The sequence below is a fragment of the Delphinus delphis genome, chromosome 5 (assembly GCF_949987515.2).
Source record: "Delphinus delphis chromosome 5, mDelDel1.2, whole genome shotgun sequence".
Classification (NCBI taxonomy): Eukaryota; Metazoa; Chordata; class Mammalia; order Artiodactyla; family Delphinidae; genus Delphinus; species Delphinus delphis.
In genome coordinates this window covers 45,828,254-45,847,230 of record NC_082687.1, presented here as the reverse complement: position 1 = coordinate 45,847,230, position 18,977 = coordinate 45,828,254, and the positions used below count along the sequence as shown (strand labels likewise).

The following is an 18,977-nucleotide window of genomic DNA, read 5'->3' as shown; positions in this document are numbered from 1 at the left end:
AACAAATCCAAATTGCCTTGGTTTAGGCTAACCTAAACTACCCATGCAACCATTTTGTATGAATTTAATAGAACGTATAGGCAAATGGATCAAGCTTATGTCCAATTTGCTCCTTCTTCCTGGATACCAGGATCTACGTAAAATAGTGGTTAAGACTGCGGGTCCTAGTATCAGATTGTCTGCTGTCGAATACTGACTCCACCACTGTCTGGCTGTGGGATCAAGTTACTTAAACTCTCTGGGTCTCTTTCTGCATCTGTGTGTGTTATGGGTATTACAATTATGTCAGTATGTATAAACCACTTAGTACAGTGCAAGACAGTCAATTATTGATGACCAAGTGTGGATTTATTGTGAAGCTAATGACATTTAGTTTCAGCCTCCTCGCTTGCCTGGGTTCCTTCAGAGGAACTCAGGAGGTCTCAGGATGGGCCCTAGCAGAATGTTCACATATGTGTTTTTTTTTAGTTTTCCAAAAGTAAGACATTTTAACTGCAGTCAGTTAAGGCTGCTGTCTTTCTCCACGTCAAATCGCACTGTACCATTTTCCCTTGTGTTTGGAGGTGCTTAGGGTCCACTAGTATTTTGGGCATCTGGCTAAGGGGAAGCTGAGTTGTGGGACACACCATTTTAACTGAAATTTGGAAACGCATTTTGGAATGTTTCAATAAAACAATTGAGAAATTACAAACCTCTAATTTGGATGTAAAAGAAAAGTGCCTTCTTTGTCATCTATAAGTGTTTTTATTTAAGAACTAATATAAAATTCTGATTAAAAAATTAATGAGATATGAAATAAAAGTGATAAAAATGCATGATAAAATCAATGGAACGTGCTTGGATATCAAGACACTAATTTGAACAGATTTTTTTTCCAGATCATTCCAAAAGGGGTAGTCCCCTAAAAGGAAGACAGAATATTCTAGTAGAAGTAATAGATAGGCTCTTGGATTGTTTGATACTCTCATCAATGAAGAGGAAGGAATCATAATATCATTTTGAAATATATTGAAATTTCTTGCTGATTTGATACAACATACTGATGTTGACAAAGATAACATGAAACTCAAAATATGTTTCTGCAATAAGGAAACAGACAAGCTAATTAATGAGTATGACCAGTCTTCCCTGACACCCTGAACTTTTACAGCTCATACATGAAAAAATTTTGATAAAGTTTTTCTCAAATCAGACATCAATTCTAAAATATCACATGATATCAATAATGAATTGTAAGACTGAAAGAAATATTTTAAAATATGAACAATTAAAAAAAATTGATCCACCATGCTAGGGGAAAGACTAAAATATTTTTCTCCATAGGAAATTATATCACAATATTCTTATCTTATGAAGATGTGATCAGAGAATTTGCAGTCAAAAATATTGACAAAAAGTTTTATAGCCACATGTCAAGAAATTTATTAATAAAACTTATCATGGCATTTCCTCAATTTTTTTATGGCATTTCCTCAATTTTTTAAAATAAATTTATTTGGCTGCGTTGGATCTTTGTTGCTGTGCAAGGGCTTTCTCCAGTTGCGGCGAGCGGGGGCTACTCTTCATTGCGGTGCGTGGGCTTCTCATTGCAGTGGTTTCCCTTGTTGCAGAGCATGGGCTCTAGGCACGCAGACTTCAGTAGCTGTGTTGCGTGGGCTCAGTAGTTGTGGCTCGCAGGCTTACTTGCTCTGCGGCATGTGGTATCTCCCCAGACCAGGGCTCGAAACTGTGTCCCCTTCACTGGCAGGCGGATTCTTACCCACTGCACCACCAGGGAAGTCCATTTCCTCAATTTCTCTTTTTTTTTTTGCAGTACACGGGCCTCTCACTGCTGTGGCCTCTCCCGTTGCGGAGCACAGGCTCCGGACGCGCAAGCTCAGCGGCCATGGCTCACGGGCCCAGCCACTCCGCGGCATGTGGGATCTTCCCGGACCGGGGCACGAACCTGAGTTCCCTGCATCGGCAGGTGGACTCTCAACCACTGCGCCACCAGGGAAGCCCCATTTCCTCAATTTTTGATGTTTGTGTGGAAGATTTTACTTTCCAGAGATGATCCCAACAATACCTCCCATCTCACATGCTCTTCTTACTGTGTGATCAACATGCCTCTCATCAAGAGGTGGAGTCTCTGTTCCCTTGCCCTTGAACATGGAACATGAGCAGACTCTTGACTGTGGCTGAAGGAATGCTGATTAAGGCAGAATAATGGCACCCAAAGATGTCCATGTCCTAATCCCCAGAACATGTGAACATGGCATGTTATATGGTGAGGGGGGGATTAAGACTGCAGAGAGAATTAAGATTGCTAATCAATGGACTTTGAGATGGAGAGATTATTCTAGATCATCCAGGTAATTACCCAGTGTAATTAAAAGGATCTTTATAAATGGAGAAGGAAGACGGAAGAGTCAGAATTGAGAAAGATTTGAAGACGCTACGATGCTGGCTTTGAAGATGAAGGAAGGGGCCATGAGCCAAGGAATGCAGTGGTGTCTAGAAGCTGGAAAAGGCAAGAAATATATTTTCCATAGAGCCTCCAGATAGAATGCAGCCCTGTCGACACCTTGATTTTAGCTCAGTGAAACCCATTTCAAACTTGAGACCTCCAGAACTGCAAGATAGTAAATGTGTTGTTTTAAGTTGCTACATCTGTGGTAATTTGTCATAGTAGCAATATGAAACTACTATAGAAGCTATGTGACTGCCAAGCCTGGTTCATAAAATGAGGTACAATGTTCACCCGGTTTTCTTTGAGTGTTGTCACTATGGCATGAAGAAGTAGAAAGACCACGTGGAGAGGCCACCTATGTAGGGGACCAGACAGCAGCCTCATCTGAGGTCCCAGCCCACAGTCAACGTCAACTGCAGACACGAAAGGAATGAGCCACAAGGTGGCTCCAGCTCCAGCCACCATCGGAATGCAACTTCGTGAAAAACCCCGAGTAAGGACTGCTAGCTGAGCCCAGCCAAACCCAGAACTGTGGAAGATGATAATACATTTATTGTTGCTGGTTAAGCCACTAAGTTTTGGGTGATTCATTATCCAACAATAGATCACTGGAACATGAGTATATGTCAACTTTTAAAAATTTATAATTTTTCTGGATTTGTCCCATTTAAAATAAATATTCACTTTCATATCTAATTTGTATTTCTAAATTCTACTTTTTCCTAGAGAGAACCCCTCCAAACTGTAAAGTTTCAAATCCCCCTCCCCCATCCCCACAAGGGGAAAAAAAAAAACCCTACTAGTTCCTGCATGTAGTCATAATTTCTTGTTCAGAATGTGGTTGAAAAACATAATAATATATGTAATTAAACAGACCTGAGAATCTTGAAATAAAGAAATCTTTATTTTTAGAAGTTAAACCCTCATTTTGAAGACACTTAAACACAAAAGCAAAATTTAAGCTTATATTACTTGTTCATATCACTTGAAATGCCAATTGCCTTTTCATTTGAGATGAACATGTAATACTTTCACAGAAAATAAAAACTTCCTTTAGGAATAAGACAATATATTCAACAGATGTCTCCTAAGTGATTCTTTGCTGACAGTGTCAATTTCCCATAGCACTATGATGTCAAGACAAGACTGGAAGTATTTGACGTAGGTTATGGTTCTTGGGATAAATCATAAAAGAGGAATGTGTTATGTAAATAATAATGTACAGTGTCCCAGAATGCAGCCCGGGCTACTTCAGATATGTTTGCCTTGGAACAGACCCACCATTTTGAGATAATCAGCTCTGATTTCAGGAATCACCATATTCTCAGTTGCACCCCCCTTTGCCAGTCTTTCCACACCTTGTCAGGGCTACTCCATTTATTCCAGTTGACTTTCAGCATAGCAGAAAGAGGTCTGGATACTAAACTCAAGAGTCAGCCACAGAGGCAAGTGAGCTTCGAGTTCTCGGGTTTCAAAGATAGTTTGCACAAGACTCACTCACTTGCAGGCTAGCAGGGCTGGGAGGGCTAATCTGGCTGGCTGGAAAAAGCCTTGCTGTGGTCATTCAGAGGGCCTCTACAGTGAAGATAACTCCCTCAATTCCAAAACTGAGTACATCAGCATGTGGGAATGAATATCCCTAACCCATGCATAAATAAGCTCCCTGAAAGGTACAACATGCTTCTACCTTTAACAATAACAGCAACAAAATATCTATACCAAAATAGATTAGAATGTTGGATTTGCTATTTCAGATTTGAAGTCTTGTCCACAAGCAAGTCAGAAAGCAGAATATATGAGACGTTCCCTGATTTATTCTCTGATTGCTTGAAGAAAGGAATTGTCTGCTTATAAATTCTCATTCTTTCAAGTTCACATTCAAAAATGAACCCTTGGGGGCTTCCCTGGTGGCGCAGTGGTTGAGAGTCCGCCTGCCGATGCAGGGGACGCGGGTTCGTGCCCTGGTCCAGGAGGATCCCACATGCCGTGGAGCGGCTAAGCCCGTGAGCCATGGCCGCTGAGCCTGCGCGTCCGGAGCCTGTGCTCCGCAACGGGAGAGGCCACAACAGTGAGAGGCCCGCGTACCGCAAAAAAAAAAAAAAAAAAGAACCCTTGGTTAAAAAATCTGAATTACTTCAACCTCTGATTAGGTTATGCTTTCCCTGTTTCTCTCCCTCTGACAAGAATTCCTGTCTCCTTTACAGGTTCTGCTAGTAAGGTTACTCTAAGCACAAGAAGTTTGGGGCTGCAAACCACCTGTAAGAACAGAAAACAGCCTAGGCAGAGAGCTAGAAATAGTGAGCAGAGGGGAAGAGGAAGTGTGGCCTTTTGTCAGCTTTACCCATCCTAATCTTGAGCTTCTTTCCCTTGTAGGGCTGCTTTCCTTTGATGAGGTTAGGGATGATCACGTCTTTGTTTTTTGTTTTTCTGTACGCGGGCCTTTCACTGCTGTGGCCTCTCCCGCTGCGGAGCACAGGCTCCAGACGCGCAGGCCCAGCGGCCATGGCTCACGGGCCCAGCCGCTCCGCGGCATGTAGGATCTTCCCGGCCCGGGGCACGAACCCGTGTCCCCTGCATCGGCAGGCGGACTCTCAACCACTGCACCACCAGGGAAGCCCGGGATGATCACTTCTTGAAGTCACAGCATTGTGAAAGTCCCATCAGCCCAGGAGTACATAGCAAAAGTGCTTTTACACCTGTTTGTATTTAATCTTTACGTCAGGTAGAAACAACTACTCCCTGGGGTCTCCTCTCCCCCGGCCATTTGTTTATTTGTATGTTTGCTTTTTCAGATTAGAAAGCTGAGGCTCCTGGGACTTCCCTGGCGGTCCAGTGGTTAAGTCTCTGCCCTTCCAAAGCAGGGGACATGGGTTCCATCCCTGGTCTGGGAACTAAGATCCCACAGGCCGTGTGGCTTGGCCAAAAGAAATAAAAAAAAAAAAAAAAAAAAGCTAAGGCTCTGGATAAATCAAATTATTCAAGGTATTTGAGGAATTATCTCCAGTGAGTAGTAAAGCTGGGACTCAAAGTCAGGTATTTTGATCACTGCTGGAGCTTTTGCCCTACACCTCAGATACACCAAGGCATATTCTGGGACTGTGTTTTATTTATCAGTTTTTGTGTCTGTGCCTAGTACCATGCCTGGCATCTAGTGTGTGTTCATTAAACGTCTGTTGAATAAAAAGCCAGGGTTTATTATCTAAACCTACCATTTGTGAAGAGGAAGATGATACCTGGAAAGTTTTGTGGGAATTTTGATGCCTTACAAAGTTCAGGGAAGTTGAGTTTAAGGCATTTGGGACAGCAGCCACTTGGGAATGTGCTATTTTCTTTTCAAGGTAGAGGCTTAAGTGTGGGTAGGTTTGAAGGACACTCCTCAGGAGTTGAGGATTCGCTGAATGAAGGCATTGTTTCTGTGTGTCTGTGCTGCTGTTTATTTCCTGCTCTGTGCCCACCTTGTGGTTTCACAGATTCAGATGTCACTGAGGACAGCTGGTTCCCTGTCAGGCCTCCATGGGGTTATGGGGGGCAGACTATCACCCAACCCCACTGCACCTCCATCAGTGTGCTGCAGAAGACCAAATATAATGAGATAAGTTCCCTCCAAGCCCTTCTTGGGGACTGCCAGATTTCTGATTCCCTATTTTGTATGCACACATGATGAAGGAAAATTGCCCTCAAGAGAGCTTAGCAAAGACTGAAAGGCAGCTGACAGGTAAAGGCTGATTAGCCTCGGGGAGAATGTCTTTTTGATACCTAAGACCTACAACTGCAGCAAAGTGAGCCAACATGATAAGGACAAATAGAGCCTTGGAGGAAGGCTGTCATGAAAAATTTTTTTTTAATTTTTGAAATTAAAAAAATTAACACACATCCAAAACCAAAAAAGAATCAGCAGAGTCAAAAGAGAAGACTTGCCTCATTTTCTCCCCCAGAAGATAATCATTGTTAAAAGGAGGTGTTTTTTTTTTTTTTAAAAAAAGGGTGATTTAATTACTGGACCAGTTATTTTTTAATGATTGCTTTCCTTTATCTTAAAAAGATACGTGGACTAAAATGAACAAGCGGCTCCATATCAGAGAACTTGGTAAGTCTTTTCTATACTGAACAGGATCTGCAAAGAGGAGGAAATTCAACAGCATTTACAAAGCTTTCTTGAGAGAGAACTGCTCATGATTCAAGAGGCTGCCTGTTAGAAGATACATCAACTAACAATTATAAAATAAATAGTATACATTTTGTAGACCTTTATAACAGTTAGTGGTGCAGGCAAAGGTCAGTTTCCCCATTTCTTCCTTTTTGTCTTATATCTTCTCTATTATTTAAAAAATCTTCTACCACATAATTTTACATTTCCTTCTTCACATCACTTATTCTATATCTTATGTTCCTCTTCTACCTTTGCCCTTTTATTTGAAAAAAAGTCCCCATTTGTTAATGTAATTTTAAATTTCCAAAACCCGAACAAGGCCACACCTCTCTGAAATAGGAGGATTAGCTCTTTGAGCTGCCCTCCCCCCAGTTGCTCTGTGCTCCAGGCATCTATGTCTAGTCCCAGCTAATATGCAAAGGGATCTATTTCTAAAATTCCTTAGCTGCTCTGGAAAAAAGAAAAAGCTGTTGTGAAAGCTATGTTATGTGCATATTTTACAAGTAACCAAACAATTTTACAAGTAACCAAACATGCACAGAAAACATACAGAAGGGCGGAAAAGAGAAATCAGTTCCTTAGGGCTAATTATTTAGAGTAGAACTCGAGAAAGTGCTATTTACCGATTTGCATATTTAGCAGATGGCCAGCGAGGAACTGAAGCAAAAGAAAGTAAAGAAAAAAAAATATATATATATATATAACTATAAACGTTGGAGGAGAGCCTCTTACATCCCCCAAAAGATATTCCATGTGAAATTTTCTCTGGCCTAAGGCACTCTTTGCTTTGCTTTTTGCCCCGCCTCAGGAGAGGTGACGCCTCTTAATAACAACTCTGTAATGGACAATAAATGATAATTTATGGGTGACCAAGGACCAAGAAGCCTCTCTGAGTCTTCATTAAAACAACAGTACAAGTACAACCTCAGGAGGTAGGCAATTATTAGATGTTTGCTTGCCATTGTCAATGTGCACAGGTAATTTTTTGTTTTTAAAAGTTCCTTTATTGAATATTTATTTTTATTACGGAAAAATTTCAAGGTACACAGAAGTAGAAATAATAGTATAACAAACCCTCCCGTGTCCATCACCCAGTTTCAACAACTCTTTTTGCCAATCTTGTTTCACAGTTCCTCTGCATTATTTTTTTTCCTTTTGGTCGGTAACCTTTAAAGCAAATACAAAGATGATAGCATTTTACTCGTAAATATTTCAGTAAGCACCCCGAAATTTTACAATAACTTGACTGGTTATCGCAAAATTGACCTGCAGAACAAAATAAAGAAGGAACGTAGAAAACCCTCCCGTGGTGGAAGTTGTCACAAAGGTTATCTAGCTATTCTAGCTCTTCGGAGGTGAGAACTATGCGTGGTATTCCCTTGGGACCGGGCCGGGGTCGGGGGGGGGGTCGGGGGGGCAGTGTTGGTGATAGCGGTGGGAAGGTACAGACCCCTGGGCAGGTTAGTGAATTTCTCCGAAGTGGTCCACCCAGGCATGCGCAATCCAGACACCAGAGTTGCTAAGGCCCTGAGGCAGATAGAAGCGCAGGATACAGTGAAAACCAATCAGAGGGCTCAAAGGATAATCAGTTAGCCAATCCGGATTCGAGACTGAATCAGAGCTTCAGCGTCCTACTCGCCCCCCACCGATATCCAATCGGGGAGCCCGCTACTTTGGGCGGACTTTTCAAAACAGAGAAAACAAAACAAATCGGGGACCTTTAAAAGGTGCAATGCGACCAGAAACTATCTCCTTCCGCCCCTCACGCCTATCACTCCCTTTCCTTCCTCCGTAGGATCAATCGAGGAATAAGGCCGTGTCCAAATTCCATCCTCCTCCTTGGGAGGGAGGAGTGGCTCAGTAAAGCAAAGGCGAGTTGACGAGGCTACAAAGCTGGCTGGAGACGTACACTTAGGGGAGGGACTCTTTTTCAAAGTCTGTTGAGGAGGCTGCGGATCCCTCCGCGGGGAGTCACGTGCCCCGCCCCCTTGGGGGCGTCGGAAACTCAAAACAAAAACAAGGGGTTTTATTGGGGCCTCCGCGGTGGTGGCAGCGTCAGCGGCGGTGGAACCCATAGTGGGGCAGGGCTTGAGGGACCGGCGCAGCGCCCCAGCCGGAGGGTGGGCGCGCGGGGAGTGGGATGAAGCCGGGGCTGTGAGGCCGAGGCGGCGGTGGCAGGGGTGAAGGGTCGGATGCCGGTCGGGGGCACCACTGAGGCGGCGGGTCCCTGACCTCGGAGGCAGGTCCGGACGTCCCCGCCGCACCCAGTCCCATCCGACCGTGACGCCGCGGGCCGGTGGAGGCGCGGCTCCAGCACGGTGAGTGGGCCCACCCGGGATCGCGGAGCTTCTTTGTTCATGGTCGGGACTGCGAAGAGGGATGTCAGAGTGCCCACCCCTCAGCTTGGGGAGCGATTCCGGTTCTGCCCTCAGCCCTGGGGCAGTGGGCGCCCAAAGGCGGAGAGATGCTGATGGGATGGATGGATGGAGGGTCGAGGAGGCTGAAGACAGTTCTTTGGTGTCCCCCCCTCCCTCATTTTGTCACGGTGGCTCGCTGGGGTGGTTCTTCTTGGATTGACAGCTCCGGGTCTCCGCAGAGTTGCGGAATCAGGGCATCGGTGGATGGAAGGGTATTGTCTGGGCACGGGGCGGGCTGCCGACCGGGTGGGCCGCGCCACCCCAGCGCTCTCTGGGACCTAGGTCTCTGCCCCTCGGGTTTTGTTCCGAGGAGGCGCTGCCGAAGCGGATGGGGAAGGCTTTGGGGCCGGACTCCAGCGAGAGGGGCTTCTGGAAATGGGCTCCGCGGGAGGGGCGGGGCTCGGGAGTCTCCTCCCTCCGGTTCTTTGTTCAGTCGCGAGACTTTCCCTCCCCCCACGTTGTGCAAAGCCCCTACCTCCCGGACCCGCAGCCCTCGGAGCCCCCAGTGCGTTCCACTGGGCAGAAACCCCTCCGCCCGCGACTTCAGGTGGGGCGGACCGTCCGGACACGGCCGCCAGAGGACAGTTTCCTGTTTGTGAAGCAGCTGGGAGACCGGGGCTGGCCGGTCTGACCCAGCGCTAGCCGGCGGACGTGACCACGGCCCCTCCCCCTGCCACACCTCCCTGGCGGTGGGGGAGGATTGCTCCGGGGTTCGGCTGGACGTGACTGGTGCCCTCACCCGCTTTTCTCTGGGGTGTGCTGGGGCGCCCCTCGCTGGAGGTATTGGCCCCAGCTCTTTTGTGCTTCCCCCTCCCCCCGCCCTCCAGGATACATTCTAACTGTGTGTGGTGTCTTTGCTACAGATGAAGGATTTGGGGGCAGAGTACTTGGCCGGTCGTGAAGGGGTCCAGCTCTTCGGATTGTTGAACCTCTACCTAGAACAGGAACAGAGATTCCAACCTCGAGAAAAAGGGCTGAGCTTGATCGAGGCTACCCCGGAGGTAAGTCCCAGGAAAGATAACTTGCTCTAGTCGCTGACAGGGCTTGGGCAGATAACTTTAATTTTTTTTTTTTTTTTTTTTAGTTGAATCTAGACTAAAGGCTGCAAAGTTTCTTAAGACCACAAGTGGTCGTCCTAGAGTACTAAGATAAATCTTAATACAGGGTCATGCTTTTGTTTCTTAGCAAGAATGAGAGTGATACTAAATCTAGGGAAGTGTGGCTTCAAATGTGGCACCCCCCCAGCCTGCAGCTTCAGGGTGGGAGACTCCCTGGGAATTGAGCAGGTCATTTGTGGAAATACCCTCTGCCTATGCAATACTTCTGTATAGCAGGCTCTTAAGTGATTTTTTTTTTTTTTAAAGAAAACAAGCAAGGAATCTTCTAGATGTCCATTACAAGGGAATTGAATTATGTTTGCTCTTATCCTCTGGAAGTGTGGCAACAGTTTGCTTTATATTGAATTGCTGAATGTCTTTTATGATGTATATTTTTAAAAAGCAGTGTTGTATACACATTTTGTATCTGAAAAATTGTAGTGCTTTGTATTCTTGAAGATGCAGGGGAAAAAATTACCTTATTTGAACCTGTGTGTATTGTCCATTGTAGTTCTAAGACAGTCATAAACTTTGGCTCTTGGTTTTTGTTGCAGAATGATAACACTTTGTGTCCAAGATTGAGAAATGCCAAAGTAGAAGATTTAAGGAGTTTAACCAACTTTTTTGGATCTTGCACTGAAACTTTTGTCCTGGCTGTCAATATTTTGGACAGATTCTTGGCTCTTATGAAGGTATTTCATCGTTTTTATAAATAAAACTTCATTTTTTTATACCCAGTGCCTAGCACGATGCCTAGAATACAAGGTTTCAGTAAATATTTGGCAAATGAATGTAATTATGTCACTATACATAAACATTTTTAATATTTGGAATTGTGATCTTTAGTCCGGATTAAGAGACTACAAAAGTAAGCGTATTATTGTATCTTAAGTTAGGTTTTCCTGTACCTCTTACATACCTTCTCTTTAAGGATGTGAAAAAATGAAGACTACTGTTTTTTTAGGTGTTTCTATATACATAGCTCTCAAAATAAGGTTTTCATATTTTCATCTTCTGTTGTGTTTCTGTTGAGCCTAGGTGTTTTTAAACACTTGAAACATGGCAAATGGAAGTATAGCAGTATGTTAAAGGGGACCTATTGCCTTCACTATGAGAAATCTTTTCCAAGCAGGGAGCCACAGTCTCATTAACAATTACCAGCAAGTCATATGATATCACTTTTATGTGGAATCCAAAATATGACACAAATGAACCTATCAGTGAAACAGAAACAGAATCAGGGACATAGAGAGTAGACTGGTGGTTGCCAGGGGGAGGGGAGTGGGAGAGGGTAGGAGTGGGAGTTTGGGATTGGCAGATGCAAACTAGTATATAGAGAATGGATAAACAACAAGGTCCTACTGTATGGCACAGGGAACTATATTCAATATCCTGTGGTAAACCATAATGGAAAAGAATATGAAAAAGAATGTGTATATATAGGTATAACTGAATCACTTTGCTGTACAGCAGTAATTAACATTGTAATTCAGCTATACTTCAATAAAAAATAAATTAAAAAAAAACAATTACCAGTAACTGTTAAATGTGGTGATACTTCTGCCAGTAGGATTGCTGTCAGCTGCTGGGTCAGTTTTCAGGGCACTGAAAAGGGAAGCCATCTGTCCGTGGCAGCTTGTACATATGCTCTACTCTGCACATCTGATGCAATATCTCTCTTGGGGAAATTTGCAGTGAAGTATGGGATGATTCTTAAATAGATAAGAAGATACAAAGATGAATGTATTATTTTTATATCCAAAGAAGTATATTTTCTTGGTATTGGAAGGCTTAATTTATTTTGGGGGAGGTTGTACTATTATGAATTTCATAAGTTTGAAATATAATGTCTAACTGTGAGAAACCTAGCTTTTGAACTTGCATTAAAAATTTTTACCTGCATTTAAATTAAGTAATTTAAATGCTGAAAATGTCTTTTTTGTTTTTTAAAGGGAGGTTAAGAGAGCTTAAAATGTAAAAACGATTAAGTATAACTGTGTGTAAGGGTAAGTACGGGGAAGCAGCTTGATTGTGTTCTGTCTTAAGAATAGGGGCTCATTACAATATTCTTTTAAGTGTGTGCTTTGCTAAGTTAAAGTGACAATTGTTGGAAGAAATGTTTTGTTCTTTGTTTTTCAGGTGAAACCTAAACATTTGTCTTGCATTGGAGTCTGTTGTTTTTTGCTGGCTGCTAGAATAGTTGAAGAAGAATGCAATATTCCGTCTACTCTTGATGTAATCCGGATTAGCCAATGTAAATGTACTGCTTCTGACATAAAACGGATGGAAAAAATCATTTCAGAAAAATTGCACTATGAATTGGAAGCTACTACTGCCTTAAACTTTTTGCACTTATACCATACTATAGTACTTTGTCATACTTCAGAAAGGTAGGTGGGATTAAAAATTAAGATTTTCTACTTGAGCATTGCTATAAGTAACAGTAAAGAATTAGAACTCTAGTGAAATTTGTTTTTACCTGCTCCAAACTTTCAGCCTGGACTTTTAATAAATCCTTAGAATTGTTTAAATCTTTAGAAGTTTAATAAATAAATATTTTGTTCTTTCTTTTCATTGTATAGGAAAGAAATACTGAGCCTTGATAAACTGGAAGCTCAGCTGAAAGCTTGCTGCTGCCGACTTACCTTTTCAAAAGCAAAAGTAAGTCAATTTCTTTCTTATATATATCTCACAGTTTCTGTTTTTCCCCCCGCAGTTTCCATTTTGAATTTAAAAAATTATTTTTCTTTTTTTTCTTGTAGCCATCTGTATTAGCTTTGTGCCTTCTCAATTTGGAAGTAGAAACTTTGAAATCCATTGAATTATTGGAAATTCTCCTGCTTGTTAAAAAACATTCCAAGGTAAATATCTTCAGAACTTATTCTTTAAAGCAAGTTTTTTCCTAGTGTCTTATTTTATCTTTTCTGTAGTGACTTAATCATTAAGTAACACTTTATGGAGCTCTTAACTGTTACTCATTTATTCTTGTATCTTAAGTGTTGATGTTCTACAAATGCAGCTTCAACCCAGACAGTATTAAGCTGGAAGGGAACCCGGTCACTTAGGCTAGCTTCTTTCTGCGTTTAGACATCCCTTCTGTAGTCTTCTTGCCAGTTGGTAATACAGCGGTCTACATTGCCCCATGCACGTTGTTCTAAAATGCGTATTAAGGGCTTCCCTGGTGGCACAGTGGTTAGGAATCCACCTGCCAATGCAGGGGACATGGGTTTGAGCCCTAGTCCAGGAGCATCCCACATGCCGCAGAGCAACTAAGCCCATGCTCCACACTGCTGAGCCTATGCTCTAGAGCCCACGAGCCGCAACTGCTGAGCCCGTGCTCCGCAACAAGAGAAGCCACCACAATGAGAAGCCCGTGCTCTGCAACGAAGAGTAGCCCCCGCTCGCCACAGCTAAAGAAAGCCTGTGTGTAGCAACGAAGACCCAACACAGCCAAAAATAAAAAATAAATTTATTAAAAAATAAAACGCATATTAAGAAGTAGAGTTAGTAAATGCACGAATGGCGTCCCATTACATCTGTAGGACTGAGTCATCGTCCCTTTAGTAGCATTACCAAGATAACATCAGCTATGTTGTTTTTTGTTTTTGTTTTTTTTTGCGGTACACGGGCCTCTCACTGTTGTGGCCTCTCCTGTTGCAGAGCACAGGCTCCGGATTCACAGGCTCAGTGGCCATGGCTCATGGGCCTAGCCGCTCCACGGCATGTGGGATCTTCCTGGACCGGGGCACGAACCCGTGTCCCCTGTATCAGCAGGCGGACTGTCAACCACTGCACCACCAGGGAAGCCCTGGCTATGTTTTTCTTTTAAACTCCTTTGTCAGGCTAGCCTGATAAGTTTTTTCAATCATAAAGAGGTGTAAACCAAACATAAGCACAGTCCTTTTTCTTACACTGATAGTCTAGTTGGAGAAGTATGGAACTGAACACGAAGCAGGGTGTTCTGTCATTTACTGTTCTGTGTCGCAGTCCTGTAGGGTCTGTGTCTGAACATAGGCAATAGTTCGGGATTTGGTTAGCAGAGAAGTAGGGTAGACCGTGAGAGGCACAATGACTTGGAACCTGGTTCTACCAAAACAATCTTAGACAGTGGAAGTTTGGGCAGCAAAGGCTTACGGCTAGGAAGCTGGTGGACTAGAAGGGTTTGGGAATCATTTTAGGGTAGGTTTGTAGATAGGATATCTAGGTGATAGTCACAAGCAGGAAGTAGTACACCCAACTCAGTGGTTTTTAGAGGCCAAGCATGGAAATGAGGCAAAGAGTCACGAATGACCAAGATTTGGACCTAATGGTGGAGAGAATATTGGTACCATTGAGGGAAATTGGAGAGAAGTTAACTGTGATCAAAGAAGTATGATTTTAGGTACTTGTATACCTTTCAGATAGGTAGATGTCTAGCAGATACTTGGCAGTCTGGACTAAAAACTCCAGATAAATTATAGTTGGAGATTGAGATTAGCAATTTCCCATGAGGAAATAATAGTTGAAACCGTAAGAAATTTTGGGGAGTCCTTTGCTTAGCGGTTGATTAAAACTCTGGGTTTTCAGTGTTGGCAGTTTCCCCACGTAGGAGATGTAGGAGGTGATGTCAGGAGAATAAGAGAGTGGTAGAAGCCAGGCTACCAGGGGATTAAGATGTGACTGGATTAGGTGGAAATGGAGGCCAAGATGATATAAAATCATCATCTGTTTTGTGGTCAAGTACATGCAACGTGAAGCATTTTGTTTTAATACGTAATTTCCAGCTTTTGTTTTAATCACGAATTTACTAGTTTGAATCTAAACCTTTTATAATAATGTCATTTGGAAACATCTTCGGTGAAAATTGATTCCATGAAATAAATTAGGGCACTCCCCAGTGGTGGAGGAACTGTGCCCTTCTGGGGGAATTCCTCTTCTCTCACACTGCCAACTTCTCCATTTGCATATATCTGGTGTCTTAATGTAAATGCGTATTTTAGCAATCCAAGTCATGCTATGTTACAGAAACATAAGTTATGTTAAATTCCTTTGCATTGCGACTGTCAAAGTATATACTTGATAATTGATTTATTAACAGACCTAGTGTTTTTAGGTTAGTGTGCTTTCTTAAGACAGGCAGAGTATTCTCTGTATTGAATCCTATGTAAACGATTTATACCTGTGGTGCTCCTCCCCTAAAGCAGTGGTTACCAAATTTTTACTGCACATTAGAATCACCTGGGGAGCTTTAAAAACCCTTGATGCCCAGATGACACCTCATATCAATTAAATAAGAGTATCTGAGGGTGGGAGCCAGGTGTTTTTTAAGGATCGCAGGGTGATTCCAAGGTGTGGCAAGGTTTGGGAACCGCCGTCATAACCTCTTCATTTAAATATTTTTTTCAGGTTAATGACTCCGAGTTTGTTTACTGGAGGGAGTTAGTTTCTAAATGCCTAGCTGAATATTCTTCTCCTGAATGTTGCAAACCAGACCTTAAGAAGTTGGTTTGGATTGTTTCAAGGCGCACAGCCCAGAACCTCCACAATAGCTACTATAGTGTTCCTGAGTTGCCCACAATACCGGAGGTGGGGTGTTTTGATGAAAGTGAAAGGTAAGCAGGTTCCTTGACTAATGACACTTCCGCAGACTAAATGTTACTGATTTTTGTGTATTAGAGCCCCTAGCTCTGATAGCATCATTTCTTTGGGTAAGAAAATTAACCAGAAATAGTTTTATTAAAATAGGCAATAGTTCGGAAGTGTGCCCCCCCCCACTTTTTTTCTTTATTAAAAAACAACAACAGGGGCTTCCCTGGTGGTGCAGTGGTTAAGAATCCGCCTGCCAATGCAGGGGACGCGGGTTCGAGCCCTGGTCCGGGAAGATCCCACATGCCGCGGAGCAACTAAGCCCATGCATCACAACTACTGAGCCTGCACTCTAGAGCCCGCGAGCCACAACTACCGAAGCCCATGCTCCTAGAGCCTGTGCTCTGCAACAAGAGAAGCCACCGCCATGAGAAGCCTGCACACCTAAACGAAGAGTAGCCCCTGCTCGCTGCAACTAGAGAAAGCCCATGTGCAGCAATGAAGATCCAACACAGCCAAAAATAAATAAATAAAATACAAATTTAAAAAACAAAACAACAACAACAAAAACCAGCATCCCATACGTCATTACCTCCCCGGGACTTATAACTGGAAGTTTGTACCTTTTGACCACCTTCATCTACCACCCCCTCCCCCCAACTCCGGCAACCAGCCATCTGTTCTCTGCATCTGTGAGTTCTGTTTTGTGTTTTCAGATTCCACATATAAGTGAGATCATACAGTATTTGTTGTTCTCTGACTTATTTCATTGCTCCTGTTTAAAAAAACTGGTTGTTTCCCATCTTTTTGCTTTTTGAAATACAGTTTAGTTAAGAAAACAGCATTCTGGGTTTTTTAACATTAGTATGAATTTCTAAAATGGTCCTATGGAAAGAGGCTGCGGGTTAAATGACTTGAAAGTAAAGGGAACTACCACCACTGATGCGGCAGAGTTCTGTAGAGATTTTTAGTTTTGTCAAATGCCGTTGTCTTATTCAGAGTTTATTTTTGTTAGTAAAGTGAATTATTTAATTTTATTGAATTTCACCGTTTTATGCTGTAGGGAGAAGAGACCATAAGTTCCATTTTCCTAGCTCGTTGGTTTCTTAGTTTGATATTTGAGAAGTTCAGTGATGCAATTATTGATGCAAGAAAGACATCAAAACCATGTGATAGGAGATCTTTGTCATTAGTTTGCATTTACTGGATTTAAAGTACTTAGAATTCTATAGTTATTGCTGACAGAGTTATTACTTGGTACAAGAATAATAGTTTGGCAAGTGGTAATTTGTTTAAACCTCTTAAGCAAATCTGTATTTTCTAAGGAGCTTACAATACACTTCACTTTAGGAAGTCCTTCTAAGTTAAATTTTGTCACTGTAGAGCTTAAATTTTGAATGTAAAAATCCTGAGACTAGAGCTGCTTGTTCAGCAGTTTAATTTTGCCTGTATGACATTTAGACGTGTTTTAAATGATGGGATCCTCTTCTCTCTGTTTTTCCTTTTAGCGAGGACTCTTGTGAAGATATGAGTTGTGGAGAAGAGAGCCTCAGCAGCTCCCCTCACAGTGGTCAGGAGTGCACTTTCTTCTTCAGCTTCAAAGTGGCACAGACACTGTGCTTTCCGTCTTAGAAATCTCATTGTTCTGGGTCCAAAATGAAAGTGTGTGTACAGGTTTCAAAGCAATAAATGGGGGAGTAGGTAGTTTCCTGGTGCAGCCCCCATCTAGGCAGGAATTGCATAGACTCTGGAATACCTACCTTCTATTTATTATTCAGATCAGATCTGGCCTATTTTCATATTTAATCCTAAGCCATCAAATGGGTTAGTGCCTCTTAAACAATTAACAGTACTTCAGACATTGGCACTTTATTTTTCTCCTTGATCTTTAGCTACGTGGGGGAGGAGGGAAGGTGCTGATACCTTCAATTTATTACTTTTCAAGAAGATTTTTAAAGTTGAATAGTGTAGCGTCAACTTTTTTATAAAGCCTTCAGGTGTCTTTACTGAAACAGATTGGGAGTGTGCAAGTGCTTCCTTAGCAGGGACAGTGGATAATCCTGTAATGGTTTATCTTAGATCTCTCTCTCCCCCCCCCATTCTCAGAGCAGAGAATATACTCTTAAATGTCAAAAACCTTTTTTTTTTTGTTTTTTTTAAATGATCAGTGTTCTATCTGATGCAGACTCTAGAAACTTAGGAATTATAATGTTGACATTTCTGTGAATTTTGGTATGTAATATCTTCATTTCTTTGAGGTTTCTGCCAAAACAGAAATAAGCAACAGACTAGGGCTGTTGGATAGTTGCATTCCTAATGATTAAGTGTTGTCAGACTATAGTATTATTTTAATGTTTTGAAAACAATCCATAATCTAGGTGTGCATGTACCTGTATGAGAGCAGTGCAGCAAGTTGAACAGAACTAGGTAACTATGGAATTGATAAATGTTGACCTAATAGCACATTTTGTCTCATTTTCTTCTATTAAAAAAGTCTGCATGATTACATTGTATTTCCTTTGTAATTCACGTTTCAAAAATAATGGTATTGTACATGGGTGCCAAGACTGAATATGAAGTGTAAAAAAAAAAAAAAACCTGAGTGTTTGTAGTATTATAGTTTTAAGCGTATCTGTGTGGTGGTACAGCCATAAGAATAGGGATTTATCAACTCTGTACACATGAGATTTTGTACAGAGAATTTTTTTAAACTTTATAAACTGTATATGAAAATGTAAATCTTTAAAAATGTACATAAAAATCCTGTATTTTTTTACCGTGTGTGTGATAGTCTAGTCATTGCATGTAAATATAATTTATTGTGTATTCTGTATTATAAATCATATAACGATGACTTACTTTTTTATTGGTAAGTCAGCATCCATTGGATGTTTTTTGAAGTGAATCTTTTTGAAGTAATAATAGATTACAACTCAAAATAAAAATATTAATGCATTGTACTCCTGTTTACAGTCACATTTTAATTTTTACCTTTTTGGTGAAAAAGAAAAGGTGCTTGCTGTATTTCAGAGGGGAGGCTTGAAGTGAGGCTGGAGCGCCTCCAGGATAAGCCCTGTCTCTGGTTACCAGAAGTCCTCCAGGTAGTATTTCCTCACTGCAGTTTGGCCCTGAGCCTTCGAGATACTGAAAGTGAATCTGTCACTGGAGAGTTGACCTCTCTCTGGGGTGTACTCATATTAAAAGAGTGACATATTAACCTGAATGCCTATTAGTTTATAGCGAAAGCCAAAAGGTATCAAGTAGACCAGAATACTCACGTTGGCAGGTTAGTACAGTTT

The 18,977-nt window shown here is 42.1% G+C and overlaps 1 protein-coding gene across 2 annotated transcripts; it reads left to right on the top strand.

The window, feature by feature from the left end:
- The first annotated feature begins 8,671 nt into the window (after positions 1-8,671).
- CCNG2 (cyclin G2) lies at positions 8,672-18,628 on the top strand. 2 transcript variants are annotated; one of them, XM_060011690.1, is made up of 8 exons: positions 8,672-8,917; positions 9,880-10,017; positions 10,668-10,805; positions 12,253-12,503; positions 12,696-12,774; positions 12,876-12,974; positions 15,499-15,704; positions 17,187-18,628. In XM_060011690.1, exons 2-8 carry the CDS (start codon positions 9,880-9,882, stop codon positions 17,308-17,310), a joined length of 1,035 nt encoding a protein of 344 aa, XP_059867673.1. In that variant the 5' UTR covers positions 8,672-8,917; the 3' UTR covers positions 17,311-18,628. The 2 variants fall into 2 exon arrangements, with proteins under 2 accessions (XP_059867673.1, XP_059867674.1); XM_060011691.1 differs by lacking the exon at positions 8,672-8,917 and adding an exon at positions 9,658-9,796.
- The last annotated feature ends 349 nt before the right edge of the window (positions 18,629-18,977 follow it).

Bases quoted from the DNA above. Each gene is read 5' to 3' on its own strand.
- CCNG2 (XM_060011690.1), top strand. From the start codon at position 9,880: ATGAAGGATTTGGGGGCAGAGTACTTGGCCGGTCGTGAAGGGGTCCAG. The intron at 10,806-12,252 runs GTATTTCATCGT...TTTGTTTTTCAG, and splicing joins GATTCTTGGCTCTTATGAAG to GTGAAACCTAAACATTTGTC. The intron at 12,975-15,498 runs GTAAATATCTTC...TATTTTTTTCAG, and splicing joins TTGTTAAAAAACATTCCAAG to GTTAATGACTCCGAGTTTGT.